The following is a 19,441-nucleotide window of genomic DNA, read 5'->3' as shown; positions in this document are numbered from 1 at the left end:
GACCACCAGCGCTCCTACGTCCCCTGTTTGGCCAAACGGGAATGGTCTGGCCATCCCTGTAACTGGAGCAGAACCAGTGATTGGAGGTCTCCAGCCCCATCCAGGGTTCTCACCATTACTCCCACCTGTACCAGGCTTCTGGGAGTCTCCTGCTTGTGGTGGACCTTTTGCTTCCTCACCTGTTCCGGCAACTAACCCCTTTAGTCCGCCAGAGACTGCAGCCAGTGGACTAGGGGAGCAGTTCTTGGGTAACCCGGCCAAAGCCAGTAGGCCAGAAATGGCTCCAGTAGCTACAGCTGAGGCAGTTACCCTCTCTCCTCAGCAGCATTTAGTTCAACTCTCCAGGCCATCAGATGCTAAACATCAGTCTAGCCAGTGGTAGTGGCTCTCAACAGTTCCTGTACAGGTAGTGCCACTCTACAAGAAGGAGCAGAGGCACACTCAAGTGTATTCTTCGGGACAGCAGATGGCAGTGTCCCCGTCCAGGGCATCAGACGGCAGTGTCCCCCTCCAGGGCAGAAGACGGCAGTGTCCCCCTCCAGGGCATCAGACGGCAGTGTCTCCCTCCAGGGCACTCAGATGGCAGTGTCCCCCTCCAGGGCATCAGACGGCAGTGTCCCCCTCCAGAGCAGAAGACGGCAGTGTTCCTCTCCAGGGCAGCAGACGGCAGTATCCCCCTCCAGGGCAGCAGACGGCACTGTCCCTTTCCAGGGCAGCAGACGGCACTGTCCCTTTCCAGGGCAGCAGACGGCAGTGTCCTCCTCCAGGGCAGCAGACGGCAGTGTCCTCCTCCAGGGCAGCAGACGGTAACAAGCTTGGAACTTTCTTATGTCACAAGCTGGGAACTTTGTTTGAATACTTTGACCTTGACCAAAAAGGCTCTTTCTTGGTGTTAATTGCTAAGAAATTGTCATCATAAACCTAATGGGACTGTATTTTTAAATAGGACTTATATTTTATATATTTTTTTGGGTGTGTGGGTGCCCTAGAAAATTAAAACCAGGTACTTGTGTTTTTGTATTGATATAGGGGTGCCCAATCAGTGTGAGGTTTTTTTTCAAATAATTTTTCAGTCTTGTATTGTTTTTCAATTATTATTCCATATCATAGGAATGAACTTTGGTTACCAAGTCATCTTCCCTTTGTTCAAGTATCCCCAGTACATGAGGACAGATGCCCACTTACAAAATGAGGAAGTCTTCAGGTGTACACCTCCTCCCTCTCTCTGATCTGGGCATTTTATCAAGGCAAGGGAAACCAGTCTTCTTTTCTTGGCCCTCATCGCTCCCTTCTGGCCTCGAAAGGACTGGTTCCCAGACCTTTTTGAGGTCCTAGTGAAGCCTCCTGTCAGATTGCTAGAGAGACCAGATCTACTCAAACAGCCTCACTTTCATTGTCTTCATCAGGGGCTCCACATGCGTGGAGTCTGTCAGGAGGGTCTCAAGGTAAGAAGGCTTTTCATCTAGTTAGCCTAAGCCATGTGATGCTCTACATGTCGAGTTTATCAAGTCAAATGGGCAGTTTTTTTTTACGCTGGTGCCAGATGAAAGGTCATTCTTCTTCCAGAACCTCTCAGCCTAGAATTGCAGAATTCTTGGTCCATCTTCACAGGGATGGAGGGTATATGTAGGTCTTAAGAAGGCACTGGACAACACAAAGGCAACCAGAAAGAAAAAACTTATATTAGTAATGTTAATTAGCCATAACAGTAGAACCAAAGCAAAGGTAGAGGGAGTGATATGGAAGAGTTTATGGTAAATTTTCGTGTCTGTGTAAAATTACTATAAACGGATTTTGAGCGAGGCGAAAAATCTATTTTTGGGTGAGATAGCCATGTCGTCCTGATGGAAGGTTCCTTTAAGTAGCTTCCTAGGGAATATTTGACTACAGTGATATTCCCAGAGAATTTCCCATAAGGTCTCCAGAATTCTAACTCCTGGCGTGAATATCCTTAAAGTTTCCTTTAAGGATATCGCATAATATCAGGGGACGTATATCATGATATGACACATAGCAATCTTCACCCCGAATAGCGTTATCGCTTCGAGGGGGAAAGTGGCAAAAATAGAAGGGGAGCCGTTATCAAGGTACCCTTCCTCCGTGACTATTTGAGTACTGTATCTAGATGGCGCCATTGTCGCCGCTATGTTTATTCCTTGTAGCGTTGAGCAAGGTGCTGCAGATACAGTAGTTTCGGGAGGGATCCTGCCAAGGCCTTTTCCTAGAAGGGAGGGCGGTTCCATCCGGACGACATGGCTATCTCACCCAAAAATAGATTTTTCACTTCACTCAAAATCCGTTTTTTGGGATCAGACCATGTCCTCCTGATGGAAGGTTATCAGAGCATTAATGTATCTGTGGATTTCCAAATGTGCCTTAACCTCAATACAATATTTTCTTGGTCGCTCAGACCTTAGAGACATATGACGTTACCGTTATACGTCATTACTTCTAATCATGAACTATGTTAGTGCTTCCAGCCCCCTACAGGGAAGAGTCATACCAGACTCAGGAAAAGTCTCGAGGTTTGCATATCCCATATGAACAAACCTAGCAACAAAAGCATACAGGTTTCACTGTATACAAAACCTGCCGAAGTTTGTATTTTCAATACGAACAAAGGTTTACAAAAGCCAACATAGCATCCAAGACATACAGGCTTAGCTGTATGCAACAACAGACAAGTTTGTATCTGTGTAGGAACAAAGTATGCATAGGCAGAAAAAGGTTGTATACATGTAAGAACAAAGATATTTCAATTGTTCTCATGTCAATATGCAGAATATAAGCGGATAAATAGATAATGCTCACACAAATCTTTATTTATTTAAATTTGGGGCGAGATAAGATGCAAATACAGTACCAATCAATTATTTATTGGTAATTAATAAATAGTAATTCAACATACATTATATAGCATACAATTATTTATTGGTAATTAATAAATAGTAATTCAACATACATTATATAGTAACACTAAAAATGCATGTGAATAACAAGAAACATAAAAATGGAGATGAGACCAGAAATACTTGTTACGCCTGAAAGGAAACAGTAGTTAATGCCACCAAACTGAAAATTTAATAAATTTTCTAACATGCGTTTCTGTGAATGACTGTCTTTTCACATTGTGTAAAGAACACATGGCACAAGTGATAACTCTGTGTTTCTTCACCTTTAATAACTGGAACAGTCCATAGGGTGACACTTCACTTTACATGTTGCCCTATAAGGTGTCAACACGTACACCCTATACATGACAGTCCCAATCAATTCACTGTTCCTAGCAGCGCTAAGCAACAGGTTTTAGAACACTACCTGCTGCCACTCATACCTTTTCAACTCTTGCACTTGCTTCGCGTAGTGTTTAAAAAACACTCTGGATGACTTCCATCTAGTATACGAGTGAAGACGCTCGAAATCCATGTATTGGAAGAAGTTCAATGACGAAGCAATTTTTCTAGGATCGTGACCTGCGGGTGTACTGTCAAGATCCGCTCTGCGAATGAAGTAGGTGATCTTCGCCCTTAGCTGTTTTAGGGATAAGTTTGAGCCCGATGTTTCTCCTTTAAAATGCTGTCCTCCTCTGAAGTCTGAAGTTCTACGAAGATAGACCTTTAGACACTACTGGACACAGCGAGGCATCTTCCTTCAGAGGGCAGATTCTCCAGGGACCCCATCTTTTGGTAGGTAGCTCGTTCTTTCCGAGAAACGTTGGGTCAGGAAAGAGATTCAGTTCTCCCGCATCTGTGAACTGAATATGGCCCTCATCACGAGAAAGGGCCACTATTTCACTAACTCTGGCCCCCGAGGCTATAGCAAACAAGAATATAACTTTTTGAGTCAGATCTTTCAGAGAACTGTCCTCATTGTTCACTGTTGAGGCAAAGTGTAGGACCTTATTCAAGTACCATGATATGGGCTTCAGATGTGCTGCAGGCCTAAGCCTAGTACAGGCCTTAGGGATCTTGTTAAAGATTTCGATGGATAAGTCTACTTGGAAGGCGTAAAGCAAAGGTCTAGTCGAGGCTGATTTACACGTTATCATGTTGGCTGCTAAACCTTGTCCATGAAGGCAAATAAAGAAGGGTAAACAGAAGTCTGTTGAGATCTCTTTTGGTCTTTTTTCCTTGACAAAAGCAACCCATTTCTTCCAAGACGACTCATATTGCCTTCTGGTAGATTTAGACTTATATTCTTCTAAGAAGTCTATACTGTCTTTCGAGATCCCAAACCTTTTCTTAACTGCTAAGGAGAGAAAATCATGAGATGAAGGTTTTGGGTTTTCTGTGATGAAGCGAAGACAGTCAACTTCTGTACCTGTTGAGTCAGAACTGGGTCCGGGAGAGGGATCAGCCTCAGCTTCAGTTCCAATGCTAAAGGGAACCAATTGCTCGTCGGCCACTTGGGAGCCACTATGGCTGCAGTTCCCTGAAAGGATCTCAGCCTTTTGAGGACCTTCAACAGAAGGTTGGTTGGAGAGAACAGGTAAATCCCGGTCCATCTGTTCCAGTTGAGGGACATGGCATCCACCGCTTCTGCTAGAGGATCCTCGTATGGGGTCACATAACGAGGTAGCTTCTTGTTGTCGCTCATCGCGAAGAGGTCGATCTGCAGTTCTGGTACTTGACGTAAGATGAAGGAGAATGATCCTGCGACTAGGGACCATTCTGACTCTATCGGCGTGAGCCTGGATAGAGCGTCCGCCGTCACATTGCGGAACCCTTGAAGGTGAACTGTTGATAAGTGCCATCTCTTCTTTTCTGTCAATCGGAAGATGGCCAACATCACTTGGTTGATTTGGGGGTGATCTCGAACCTTGACGATTCAAACATCTCACTATCACCTTGCTGTCCAGAATCAGTCTTATGTGGACTGAATGGCGAGGGGACAATTTCTTCAGTGTGAGAAAGACTGCCATGGCCTCCAAAATGTTGATGTGGAAGGTCTTGAATAGAGAGGACCAAGTCCCTTGGACTTCCCGTTGGTGAGAGTGACCTCCCCATCCTTTCTTTGATGCGTCCGTGTGGATGATGACTGAAGGTAGAGGTGGTTGCACAGGCACCGACCTCTTCAGGTTCTTGGCCTTCGACCATGGCTTGAGAAGTGATCGTAGTTGAGTCGGTATCGGTCTTCTTAGATCTCTTTGAGCGCTTGGTGCGTATCTTCTCCAGACTCCTGATGCATCCTTTAACTGTGCTCTTAGCACCGGGTCTGTCACTGATGCAAACTGAAGGGAGCCCATCACTCTCTCCTGTTTGTGTAAGTTCCAATGTATTCCAAGCCATTGAAACTCCTGAGCTGGAGATAGTCGAGACTTTTTGACGTTGATCTTGAATCCTAGATGTTCCAGGAACTGGATCACTTTCTTGGGTGCTTGCATGCATTCTGTCTCGGATGCTGCCCAAACCAGCCAATCGTCCAGGTAGGCTACCACCTGGACACCTTCTAGGCGTAGTTGTTGAACGACTGCATCTGCAAGCTTTGTAAAGATTCTTGGGGCTAGGTTTAGTCCAAATGGCATGGCTGTAAAGACGTATTTCTTCTTCTGTAGCCTGAATCCTAGGTAAGAGGAGAGTTGGTGATTGATTAGGATATGCCAATAAGCATCTGCCATGTCTATGGAGACTGTGTACGCCCGTTTTGGCAGCAGGGTCCTTATGTGTTGAAGGGTCAACATCCTGAACTTGTAGTTTACTATGAACTTTTTGAGTGGCGACAAGTCCAGAATGACTCTGAGTTATTCTTGGGAACACAAAACAGCCTTCCTTGGAATTTGATGGACTTTGCCCTCCTTAACACCCGTTTGCTCAAGAGTTCTCGGGTATATTCTTCCAAGACGGGGATGGAGTGTTGAAAGAATTGAGGAAATGATGGTGGAGCTGTCTTCCAGCTCCAACCTAGTCCGTTCTTGATTAGGCTGTGGGCCCAGTTATCGAAGGTCCAGCGATCCCGAAATGAATGGAGTCTTCCTCCTACCGTAAGTATCTTCGGTTGACCGGAGGACTTGCCTTCTTGACTGCGCCCCCCCTACCCACTCTTCCTCTTGAGGGGCGTCTAGAGGAACCTCTATTTGACCCTCACCCTTTAGTGCGAAAGGTAGTGGTCTTCCTCTCATAGGTGGGAGTAAAGGCTGGTGACTGGGTCGCCATCTGCTGGGGTACCATTTGGTAGGTGGGTTGGGGTTGTGCCACCATCTGGGGCACCGCGGTCATCGGAAGTTGTTGTTGTCTGGCGGGGCGACAGGGCAGCCTTAGCCTCCTTGTCTTCCTTTTCGGTTAGGGACCCTCATCCGGGGAAGACTTCCTCTTAGACGACATACCCCACTTTTGGAGAGGATTCCTGTTCTCCGTGGCCTCCTTGTCGACTATTTCCTTGACCACTTCGCTCGGGAAGAGGTCTTTACCCCAGATATTGGAAGATATTAACTTCCTGGGTTCGTGCCTCACTGCAGCTGAAGCGAACATGAACTCCCTACATGCCCTTCTGGCCCTAACAAAATCATATAGGTCCTTGACTAGCATTGCCAAGTATGACTTGGCCATGGCCATAAACATGTCTGGGGTTCTTTGGTCACTTGCCATTGCCTCCAAGGTAGTCTGGAGGGACAGAGATGCGGCAAGCCTTTCCTTTGTCTCTTGCTGTCTGCGCAAGAGAAAATCAGACAACTTAGGGAGGTTTTCACTGAACTGGCGTCCAGCAATATCCGCCTCCAACTTCCCAACTGAGAAGGTAAAATGTATTTCTTTCCAGTCCTTGTGGTCTGTAGGCAGAGGTAGGGATAAGGGTCTACACTCCTCGAGTGTAGGACAAGGTTTCCCAGCTTCTACTGGCTTCATCACTGCTTTAAACCCTTTTTCCACAAAGGGAAAGGCCAGTGTAGCTGGAGCAAGAAAGGAAGGGTGTCTCTTACTCAGGGCTGGCACTTTAGAGTTAGTGAAGCCCCTGTCTTTCAAACTGTTAGCCATTAAACCCTGAGCTTTTCCATAGTCAAGAACTATGACCTCTTTCTGCTCTGTCTCCTCTTTAGACACAGGTTCTGCCTTCAGATGGACGAAGCAGTCTGGATAAGACTCAAAGCTGGGCCAGAAGTCGACATCTTTGATGAGGACGACTCCCAGCTTCTCTGAAATAAATATCTTCACGTTTGTGATCGGCACGTACTCTGCATGCCTCCACGGCTTTATATCAGAACACGAAGGAAGACCCTTCACGTTGAGTCTCTTGTGAGACCCGCAGGACGCTGCGAGATGATGTATCTCCTTCCTCAGTGCTGCTTCCCTTTCTTCACTCTGCTTCTGAAATCTCTCCATCATTGACATGAGGGTAGACAGGGTCATGAGGGTAGACAGGCACCGATTCGACTTCATCCTCCTCAGTTTCAGGAGCCAAGGTAGACTCCTCTTGCTGCCCTTCCGCAAGAAGGTCCTTTTCAGTGTCTTTTGACACTTCTGACATCCTCTCATCTAGATGGATGTCCTTCATCACATCCGAGACATCCTTATCTACGGAAATCTGGACGCAAGGGATCTCAGGGTGAGGCTGTGGTATGACGGCATCAGCAGACGCCTTAGGGAACAGATAGGCCCGCATCCGCTCATTTGGAAGTAAGGCCCCGTGGCGTTCTTCTGGAAGCCACGGACCCATCTATGCAGCTTACTCCGTGCTGCATCCCTTGACTCCGTTGTCTTGGGGTCATCAAAGGCCTCAGTAACCAAGGCTTTGCATACATTACATACCTGGGGGTCCCAATACTTGAGTGTTCCCTTGGTGATGGAACAGAGGGAGTGGACCCTGCACTCCTCGTGGCCACAGAAGTCCTTGCTCTTGACGTTGCATAAGACTCGGCGGCACTTAGGGTGGTCCTCCTGTAAAGAGAGGAAAACAAGATGAGTATATGGTAGTTCATCTCACTTGATAAACTATATAAATATTATCAATAATATTTTTGCATTTTATTGCATATAGCTTAGGATAGGCAAGCTATAAATTAATTAGGTAAGACACATACATGTGTTTCCAGTCCAGCCAATTGCTGTGACCTCTCTCAAAATTAAAGCCTAGTGTTATCCTATTCAGGAGGCCCATTGGAAGACTTCTACCCTGTAAGGATAGATAAGTGTAACTTAACACTAACTTCCCAAAAGTTTAATAATGAGGGTCATTTGAAACTGATCATCTATCAGTGTAAGGAAAGAAATTTCCTTTCCTTATATAGTATGGTCTCAACAATAGACTGCGCATGGACACACAGAGTATGTTGGAAATTTAACTACTGTATACTTTATACCATAGTTTTCTGTTTGCAGTATGATCTGTACTGCAAATATACTGGCTAATGTATAGTCATATAGTGTAGTTCTAGCCGGCATGTTGCCAGCAAGGCTAGCACCTGGGGCACAGTTCAGCCGGCGCATTGCCGGCTGGGATGGTTTCCGACGGATTGCCGGCCGCCGGCTGTCGGCACACTAGTCCAACTGCCGTCTTGTCGGTCAGAGTAGTGGCCGGCAGTCTGAACTCGGCCGGCTTTTGCCGGCCAAGTCAGTTGTGGTGGCGGCTTGTTGGCTTCCAGAGCACAAGTCCAGCCAGCATCTTGCCGGCTAGGGTAGTGGCCTGCAGCTGCCCGTTAGGTTAGTACCTGGCGGCACTAGCCGATAGAGAGAGAGAAAGCAAGGAGTGAAGGATGATGTAAGAGCTCTGTCTTACTGCCTTCCTCCAGAGTGAGGGTTCAAATGAAAGGGGAGAATATATTGTTCAGGCTTTTACCCATCCACAACTATTGCCGGTCTCTGCCGGCCATAGGTTTGTGAATGGCAGTCCAAGGGAGGACTGAAGAAAACTCTACAGTAAAGGGATCCTCTGCCGGCAGCCGTCACAGCTCTCCCGAAGCCTTGCGTCCGTAAGGGAAAGCTGAGTGACTAGGCCACTAAGAGTAGAAGCTCGAGCCCGTCCTACAACCTGCCGGCAAGCGGTGAAATATTGGGACGACGACTGAAGGGTTGCAATGGCTAGGCCATCACTAAAGGACAGAGGGGGGAGGCAAAAGGGTCCTGTATGAGGTGTGGAAGGAGCCGGCAGGGTTGCCGGTCCTACCACACGCTAAAGAAACTCTATTTCAGTATCGGCGTCATCCTAGGCAGTAGGAGAGTATCTATTCTCCAGCCTAGGGTCTGCCAATACAGTTAAGGGGCCGGCAGCAATCTTGCCGCCACCTGTAAACAAGAGAGAAACAGAGTTCCACTGCAGGTGGCATCTTAGACAACAGAAGAATGTCTATTCTTCAGCCTAGGGTCTACAAGCACAGGACTAATCTACTAGACAACAGGGAGAAGGTGGCAATATCACATAACCCTTTCAGGTGTGGTCTAGGGAGGTCTAGTCTCCTATGCCGGCAGCATAATCCGACGGGAATGACTATTCCCCCTGCCGGCCAGCTGCCAGCACAAGACTATCTACTCTGAGATTCTGACCGAAACCCAAAACCTGCCATCTGCGGCTAAGGGAAGGGACTGAAAAACCCTAGCTTAGTCCTGCCTGAATGACAACTCGAGCCACGACTGACTAGGGTTGTCGCCTAAGGCTACACTCAGAGGGAGGGAAGGATTACCCTTAGGTCTCCACCGGAGACGAGTATTGCTTTATATAATAATTTTAGGAGATATCTATCTCTGCCTGAATAGATAAAACGATACACGAGGGTAACCGAGGAACACGTATGAAAGTATACTAAAGCCGCTAGGCTAGTAGCACAGTGGCAGCGAGAATCGACTTCCTAAATCACCGAAACTCTCGTATACTAACTTAGAAATGGAAATTTTATATGCAATGAATATATCTCACATGTATTAATTGCCTAAATTGCTTCATTTAAAATTAATAACACTAGGAATGTCAATTATATCATGCATGAATGTAAACTGAAACGCCTAGGCTAGGTAGCCTAGCGTAAGCAAGGTTCGGTTACCTAAATCGCCGAAGCTATTACAAATACTATCAGCATAATATAATTAACTCCTAGCAATGAAGACTAAATAGCCATCTTTATTTATGCTATTTATACCGGGAAAGTCGTTCTGGCTAACTAAATAACAGCGCCCATGACGCCTCCGGTTCAGGCAACAGCTCTTCCACTAAGTTAACTTAAATTGACTTAATTTCACTGTGAGGCAAGAGCTAAAAATTTATATAATATAAAGGTCAAATACTCAACTTTTCAGAGGCAGAAGAGGCTGGTGATTGCATGATAAATCCAAAATAATCCAAAGTAACGAGAGAGCAACCGGAAAAATCACCGGGCGAGATCGATACAGATAAAGGAATGAACATGGCGTCGACGATGGCGCCATCTAGATACTTGAATAGTAACAGAGGAAGTGTACCTTGATAACGGCTCCCCTTCTATTTTTGCCACTTTCCCCCTCAAAGTGAAAACGCTATTCGGGGTGAAGATTGCTATGTGTCATATCAAGATATACATCCCCTGATATTATGCGATATCCTTAAAGGAAACTTTAAGGATATTTGTGCCATGAGTTAGAATTCTGGAGACCTTAAGGTAAATTCTCTGGGAATATCACTGTAGTCAAATGTACCCTAGGAAGCTACTTAAAGGAACCTTCCATCAGGACGACATGGCCTGAGCCCTAAACAGCCTTTTGCTGTTCATAATTCTGGAGGAAGGCTCTGAGGTGCATAGCAGTATTAGCAAGACAATTTTGATGGTGACTGGAGAGGAAGTACAATAAAGGAAATAAGACATTGGATGAAATGTCTTTGTCTTTTTGAAGAGCAAGGGGAAAACTGTTTAAAGAATAAAACCAATAATGTCAGAGGAGATGCTGTGGATTATAGAATCTACAGAGGATATGAGATTTTTAGATGCCTGAAATGTGTAACAAGAACAGATAGAACACAGATCAAAGTCTGTGGTTTGTATGTTTAGGAAAAATACAAATTACATAACTTTTATGAATTTATTTTAGTTTTAGAAAACTCCATTATTTTTATTGAGTTTTGCTCTTCTCCAACTGATTGTAGTTTTCTATTATTTCAGACTTTTCATCTCAAAGGAAGGAATCATCCACCTCTTGCTGCTAAAGCTTGTAAGCTACTGAAGTTATATGCAAAAGACGTAAGATGGGAAAAGAAAGGGTCATGTTGGAAGTTTTTGTTGTACAGTATGATGTCTGAGAATAGGAAGTTTAGTGTTAATTTCCTCTTTGAAGTCTATTGAAAATATTATTAAGGGGTTTTTCTTCTCTTGATTCGGAGAGGATGATGAATTCTGAAGCACCTTTTGAATTTTCAATGAAAAGTGAAATTGAAGATCTATTTTCACCTGCAATCGATCCAGAAAATAATGATACGTCAGGCAGTGTTGCTCTCTTTAATGATGGCGCTCTTTTCTTGGATCCAAAAATGGAAGTCAAAGTAGAGCCAGAAATATTTGATTCTAGCGAAAGCGACTTGAAAAATTCCTACGAGTACGATGCATCAGTGAGTGAAAACGGTTCAGGAAATTGGAAAGGGGATGTCGATAATGAGGAAAGTGTAGACACTTATTTAAGGACAGTTAAGGAAGAGGATAAAGGAAAAGAAAAGGGAAGACTTTCATGTTTAATCAGTGGGAGGAATTATTACAGAAAAATGTTTTGAAACAAGAAGTGATTCAAATAAATGAGAAGCAGATAAAAAAAAGTATCTCTGGTAATGTTGACTCCAATGCTCTAGCTAGAAAGCGATGCACATGCAGTGAATGTGGGAAAACGTTTTTTAATAAATTATCTCTTACAGTTCATTTAAGAATTCACATGGGAGAGAAGCCATACAAATGCAATGTCTGTAGCAAAACATTTAATACAAAATTAAATCTCACTATACATTTAAGACTTCACACGGGAGAGAAGCCATACAAGTGCAATGTCTGTAGCAAAACATTTATTAGACAATCAACTCTCACTGAACATTTAAGAATTCACACGGGAGAGAAGCCATACAATTGCGATGTCTGTGGCAAAAAATTTAATTCAAAATCAAGTATCCCTAATCATTTAAGAATTCACTCGGGAGAGAAGCCATACAAGTGCAATGTCTGTAGCAAAACATTTAATACAAAATCAATTCTCACTGCACATTTAAGAATTCACACGGGAGAGAAGCCATACAAGTGTGATGTCTGTAGCAACACATTTAATACAAAATCAATTCTCACTAAACATTTAAGAATTCACACAGGAGAGAAGCCATACAAGTGCGATGCCTGTAGCAAAACATTTAATACAAAATGCAATCTCACTAAACATTTAAGAATTCACTCGGGAGAGAAGCCATACAAGTGCAATGTCTGTAGCAAAACATTTAATACGAAATCAAATCTCACTGCACATTTAAGAATTCACACGGGAGAGAAGCCATACAAATGCAATGTCTGTAGCAAAACATTTAATACAAAATCAACTCTCACTGAACATTTAAGAATTCACACGGGAGAGAAGCCATACAAATGCAATGTCTGTAGCAAAACATTTACCCAGAAACAAAGTCTCACTCTACATTTAAGAATTCACATGGGAGAGAAGCCATACAAATGTAATGTCTGTAGCAAAACATTTAATACAAAATCACATCTCACTGTACATTTAAGAATTCACACGGGAGAGAGGCCATACAAATGTAATGTCTGTAGCAAAACATTTATTACAAAATTAAATCTCACTATACATTTAAGACTTCACACGGGAGAGAAGCCGTACAAGTGCAGTGTCTGTAGCAAAACATTTATTAGAAAATCAACTCTCACTGAACATTTAAGAATTCACACGGGAGAGAAGCCATACAAATGTAATGTCTGTTGTAAAACATTTACCCTGAAACACAGTCTCACTGTACATTTAAGAATTCACACGGGAGAGAAGCCATACAAATGTAATGTCTGTAGCAAAACATTTATTACAAAATCAAATCTCACTGAACATTTAAGAATTCACACGGGAGAGAAGCCATACAAATGTAATATCTGTAGCAAAACATTTACCCTGAAACACAGTCTCACTGTACATTTAAGAATTCACATGGGAGTGAAGCCATACAAATGTGATGTCTGTAGCAAAACATTTAATACAAAATCAACTCTCACGATACATTTAAGAATTCACACGGGAGAGAAGCCATACAAATGTAATATCTGTAGCAAAACATTTACCCTGAAACACAGTCTCACTGTACATTTAAGAATTCACACGGGAGAGAAGTCATACAAGTGTGATGTCTGTAGCAAATTCTTTACTTTGAAAAACTATTTCACTAAACATAAGAAATCACATGAGAGATCTATTCCAATATCATGAATGTGGCCAAAGAAATAATTTAAAACAGAGACTCGATAAACATTTAAGAAATCACATGGAAGCTTTTTGCTCTGAAGGTTTCCTCAAGAATCATCATCGAAGGAGGTGCTATAAAACTGAAATTGGGATCTGGAATAAGGGAGAAAAAACAGCAAAGATTATTGATGAGAGTTCTTACCCCTTCGCACGATTGCCCAGGCCGTTAGCTCTCAGAGTCGACGAGGTGACATGGTGCCTCCAAAACAGCTTATGCAAAGCACAGAGTAGCCCCTCAGGTTAGGCACTAGCCAGTTAGTTTTTTGGACTTACACCCACCTAATGGTGAGTCTTCACTGTAAATATCATAAGGGTTTGTATGTAGTGCAGTAATAGATGACAAATGTGGAAAAAATTTGCATTTTCCCTATGTATACAATCCTGGAGCTCTTAACACATACTGGTCCCGCCATCACCTTCCCCCTGGAAGTTCTGCCGCAATTGCACAGTGACTTTCAGTTACAAGTGGTGGTGTGAGCAGAGTGGTTGGTCCAACTCTTGCTCTCCCTTCGCTAAGTAGCTAAAAGTTTCACAGCTAGTTCCAGCTGTTGCCAAAATGCATCTCTGCTGTAATGAGCTCCAGGTTTGTATAGTTGGGAAAAATACAAATTATTTGCAAATTTGTCATATCAGCATAATTATTACTATTAGAAGCCAAGGTGCTAAAGCAAATTGCCACTACCCCAAGGGACCAAATGGTAGACAGTCTGGTGCAGTGAAGAAATATTAATGTAAAGAATAAACTATATGAGAGAAAAATTAGATTATTTTAAGATAGATAACAATGTTTAATAAATAAGCATTATAAAAACCAGGAAATGAAACATTGTCAACAGAAAAAACATTTGTACTAAGTTTGAACTTGGAAATATCCGCTGATTTAGTTTCAGCTCCAGTAGTTGATTGGCTTGGTCACAGCCTAAATAAAGCTTAGAGAGTGATATACAGCATTAAGCCTTTTGAAATAATGTTGGTGACATTTTCTCTTTTTGAAAGTAATACTGGATGATTCTACCTGCTTCTTGTACTGTAGTGAATTCATGAATGTTAGCAGGAAGGAAGAATCAAAATCCAGTCTACTTGTATTGGAATATGAAGCGATGCAATTATTTAGAAATACTATTGTATGGAGATATTTTTTTGTTTGTTTGTTGAATATAAGTGTAGTAATAAAGTAGAGAAGTATCATTATTTTTTAAGGATTTTGTGATTTGGTTGATGTTATCTCTTTTATGGTCTTAGTTATTAGTTTAGGTTATATAAGTTTCATTGAATTGTCCTTGAGAAGAGAATCTTCATTAAAATATTAAATATTTGGTTTCACGTTCATTTCCACAATTGCTCTTCTCAAACATTTCAATCTGCATTGGTCCCTCTGGAGAGAGAGTTTCTCGTCAAATCATTTTACAGCAATCCTAGTACAGTACTGTATTCAGGTTTCACAAGAATAAAGTTAAGTTGTTCCAACACAGAGACTTACCTCGAAACACTTTCTTAGGAGTTACCTTTAACCTCCTCTCAAACGACCAGAGTTTTGTGTAGTTTACCTTACTCCAATTTTCTATAGTGCTAGGCCTAATGGGGAAAAACGTGCTCTGAGGGCAAACCAAGGTAGGCCAGCTGCTTCCCAGGTCGCACCTCTTCAGTAAGTTTTCTGGTCGCGTCGTGTTATCACACGCCGCTCCTCAGTTCTCAGTGCGACCCCCTTTGTGTTCATCACCACGTGGTTACCACATGGTCTTTAGTATCTTTCCCGGCGATTAGTGCTATTGCTGTGTGCTTTTACCTTCATTCCTTGTGCTTTTATTGGTGTTTAGTGCTTTTCTTTCTTTCGTGCTTGTGTCTAGTGGACTTTGTGATTGTGTGCTATGGAGCATGCTCGCCGTTGTCCTGGGCTTAGAGCCGGGAAATCGTGTGGGGCGTTTTTGTCGAAGACCGATGAGGATCCCCATTCTTTGTGTTCCTTGTGTAGAGGTAAAGTGTGTTCGCCTTCGGACACGTGTCCGGAATGTGCTGGATGGAGTGAGGTCCAATGGGTCAAATTTGGGACCAAGAAAAAGAAGGCTACGAAGCGGTCTCCAAGGAAAACAAGTTTGTCTTACCCTGCGACTTCTGCGGGCGAGGGATCAGGTAGAGTTCCTTCTTCTTCCCCTACCCAGAGTAGGGGACGAGGTAAGTCGGTGAAAGGGAAAAAGTTGGTGCCTCTTTCCCAGGGGATTGATGTTGCGGGTGATGCTTCTGTTTTCATGGCGGATCAGGCGCCTGTAAGTGTGTGTAGTGGGGGTCTGAGGGACGTTGCTCTGGTACGTGGGGAGCGCGTCTCGGGGGAGGACCCCATGTGGAAAAATAATGTGCCTTTTTCGTTGCCAGATTCTTTGGTGGCTGTTTCAGGTGCTTCGGCTGCGGAAGGTGCCATCGGTAGAGAGGATTCCCCGCAAGAAGATCCGCTGGCATGGGGTGTGCCAAGGACTCCGTTGAGGTCTCCGTTGGATATGGAGGAGGACCTGAGCGAGTCCTTCCCTTTCATGGCTCGTCTGTCGTTGATGCCGCCTGCTTCAGCAGTTCCGGAGAGTTTTTGTAACCTTCTACGTCCGGAGTACAACGTAGATCCAAGAAGCCGCCGTCCGGTATGCAGTCGTGGTTCACGTGCAAGTCAGACTCGTCGGTGCAAGATTCATCGGGCTCGTCGGGTGAAGAACGTCGGAGGAGACGTAGGAGGAAGAGAGATCGATCTGTGAGGAGGAGCTCCCCTTCGAGGGCACCCACAGGATCTAGGGATAGGAGAGAAAGATCTCGTTCGCCTCCAAGTAAGAGCAGGAGACCTAGTTCTCCTCAGGGAACATGGGTCTTTGTATCCGACAACAAGCTGAGGGACCTTACAAAGACCTCAAGCTTGATAGCCAAGCGAGCAGGAGACAGTCCTCCTAGAAGGGCCTCCAGTAGCCTCGACATGGCGTCAGCCGATGAGCAGAGGGCCTCGTCTTGTAGGCATAAGTCCCGTCCTAGTGCCACTCAATCCACCCAGCGGAGGGAGTTGTCTCCTAGGACGGGCAGCCTCGACAGGTCTCCCCATCGAGGTGAGAGACGAGTGCGAGCTCCTCCGTCGAACAATCTCACGGAGGAGCCCGACATGGCGTCAGCCGATGAGCGGAGGGCCTCGTCTTGGAGGCATAAGTCCCGTCCTAGTGCCACTCAATCCGCCCAGCGGAGGGAGTTGTCTCCTAGGACGGGTAGCCTCGAGAGGTCTCTCCATCGAGATGAGAGACGAGTGCGCGCTCCTCCGTCGAACAATTTCACGGAGGAGCCCATCCCTTCCCCGAGGCCTTTGAAGAGGACGGAGCCTTCCGTTGACAAGTATAGGAAGAACCGAGGGTCCCGTCCAAGTGGAGGTGCCCGTGATCACTCCTCTCCCCAGCGTAGGATGGAGGAAGTGGACGACGAGACTACGCTGCCGACGGAGGACTCCGCATATAGGAGGGTGATCTCCTTGATCAGGGGCTACAATAATTTAGTGGACCCCATCCCACAAGAAGAGGAAGTTTGGACCTCCGGGTTGAACAAGCTTTTGGCAGCACCCGCACAGAAGAAGTCCTCTTTAGCCCTTCCGGAGGCCAGAGACGTGGGGGTAGGCCAAACGCACATCGAGAAGGTCATAGCCCGAAATGGTGACTCAGATAAAGGCTATAGTGCGGCTAAACTCTTGCAGGGACTTAAGTCCCAAAGCAAGTATTATGCTTTGGAAGGAAGACCACACGGGGCAAGCAAAAAGTGGTTGGCACATAATATTATCTTCCATGGGGGAAGCCGACTTTTGTCCAAAAAAGTACCATTATAGGCCGTAACGGTATACCCATAACGACGTTTCGTCTTAGTTTTACGGATGGTGGTTTCAGTAGAGCAATAAAACCCGTGAATATCTGCCCTATAAGATAAAAGCGAACGACACTTGGGGCAGTTTAAACGCTGAGGAATAACGTTGTGAGATTTAAGAAAATGCTCAACATTACCTGAAGCATAAAAAAAATCACCATGGAATTGAGCCACTGCTTTTAGATACGGAATACTGCAGCCGGTACAAGTTTCTATAATATGCTCCATCTCAAAATATGAAAAAAGAAACCGCACTTGTAACGAAGAACGCCTAACCAGGTCAAAGGTTACAACGGGAAAGGCATTGGAACAAAGGGTATGAAAAGAGCGGTTAAAGACATTAAGGAAGGGGGGGGGGGGTAGGGAGATATCTGAATAGGCCTAGAGTGGTGATTGGTTAAGGGAAAAACAACGAACAAAAGCGGGAAAACATGAATGAACTAAATACGGAAACTAGACCAAAGAAAAGTTTTATAAGACACAGAGGAGAGAAAAGGAACTAACCAACAAAAATAAATAAAAACAATATAGGAAGATAAAATGGAATGAACGGTAAATAATAGTGAATGGTAATATAAAATGAGGTGATCATACCGAGAATTAACTGGATAAAAAAACTAGTCCAGGGTAAGTATTTATGTGCAACCGGGAAGAGATAAAGAAATAACCAAACAAATAAACCCAATATAGGAAGGAAAAATGGAATGAATGATAAATAATATTGAATGGGAATATAAAATGAGAAAAAAACACGGTAATAAAAAGAGTAATAGGGGAGAGGAAACTCCTGCGAAGGGGGGTGATATATGCGCAGGACGGAAACTGGTGCGAACGAACGTACGAACAAATGGGAAAGGAAATAACCAAACAAATAAACCCAATATAAGAAGGGAAAATGGAATGTATGATAAATAACAGTGAATGTGAATATACAATGAGAAAATAATACGGTAAAAAAAGAGTAATAAGGGAGAGAAACTCCTGCGCAGGGGGGTTATATATGCGCAGGACGGAAGCTGGTGCGAATGAACTTACGAACAAATGGGTGCTAATATTAGCAGGAAATGCTAACATTTGATCTACATCAGGTATGGAATGCTAACATTTAATCTACATCAGGCGTTGGCAGCACTGGTTACTGTATTTCTACAAGAAATAACCTTTGAAATGGCTCCTCCCAAATATATCCAGGTATACTGATTTGTATTTTCCTACGGTTATGATAAATACAAGAAAGAAATGTATAGAGAAGAAAAGGCCTGATTTACGGTTATATATCAGTTCCCCAGTATGTTTTCCCCAACCAAAACCCCGGGTTCCCAAAGGGGGTCCCCCATTATCGGCGGATATAGATGTATATATATTTCTGTAACTATTCATTTCCTACGGGAATGAGTGTTATTTTCGAAGGGAGAGTAATTTTTCCTATAAGAAAAAGTAATTGGAATACTAGGATACATTGCCATGTAATAAACTACAATGAAACCCTAAAGTGTAAGTCTCCTAAGAAAGTGTTTCGAGGTAAGTCTCTGCGTTGGAACAAATCACAAATTTTTAGTATTTTGTATTTTTCCTAACATACTTACCGAGAAACACTTTCGGGTCATGGCCCCCCAACCGACCCCCAGTTGCCTCACTGATCTTGAGTATTGTTCCTTACTTAAAACTTACTGAAGAGGTGCAACCTGGGAAGCAGCTGGCCTACCTTGGTTTGCACTCAGGTCACGTTTTCCCCCGCTAGGCCTACCACTATAGAAAATGGGAGTAGGGTAAACTACACAAAACTCTGGTCGTTTGAGAGGAGGTTCCAGGTAACTCCTAAGAAAGTGTTTCTCGGTAAGTATGTTAGGAAAAATACAAATTACTAAAAATTTGTGATATTTTAAGATATTTTGCTGAATAATATTCAAAGTCCCAGGGCTGGGTAATGTCCATAACCCAATTTATTTAAGAATAAATTCTACTGGTTTCAGTATTAATGTGAGTTTACAAAATTGAATATCTGAGTTAATTAAGTTTACAGCATATTGATTGTATTTGTGGTACAGAGCAGTAATCATGTCCAGAGGCTGTCATTAAGCTCACCTTAATGTTAAGTGTACTAGGTGCAATCATTTGGGTTTAATTTCTGGTCAAGTTAGTTATCGGTGTTTGCAAATGAAAAATAGAAAACTGAAGGATTAAAAGCA

General features: G+C 43.8%; 1 protein-coding gene across 1 annotated transcript in view; it reads left to right on the top strand.

Moving 5' to 3' along the window:
• The window catches only part of LOC137632394 (zinc finger protein 721-like), a 66,836-nt gene that overhangs the window by 25,736 nt on the left and 21,659 nt on the right, over positions 1-19,441 (top strand). Inside the window, exon 4 of the mRNA XM_068364329.1 lies at positions 11,054-13,345. Coding sequence (XP_068220430.1) covers positions 11,613-13,345 — 1,733 coding nt within the window. The 5' untranslated portion in view covers positions 11,054-11,612. The remainder of the gene's footprint in view (positions 1-11,053; positions 13,346-19,441) is intronic.

The sequence above is a fragment of the Palaemon carinicauda genome, chromosome 41, assembly GCF_036898095.1.
Source record: "Palaemon carinicauda isolate YSFRI2023 chromosome 41, ASM3689809v2, whole genome shotgun sequence".
In the NCBI taxonomy this organism is placed as follows: Eukaryota; Metazoa; Arthropoda; class Malacostraca; order Decapoda; family Palaemonidae; genus Palaemon; species Palaemon carinicauda.
Note: the sequence above shows the minus strand (reverse complement) of the source record. Positions and strands in the feature narration are given on the sequence as shown.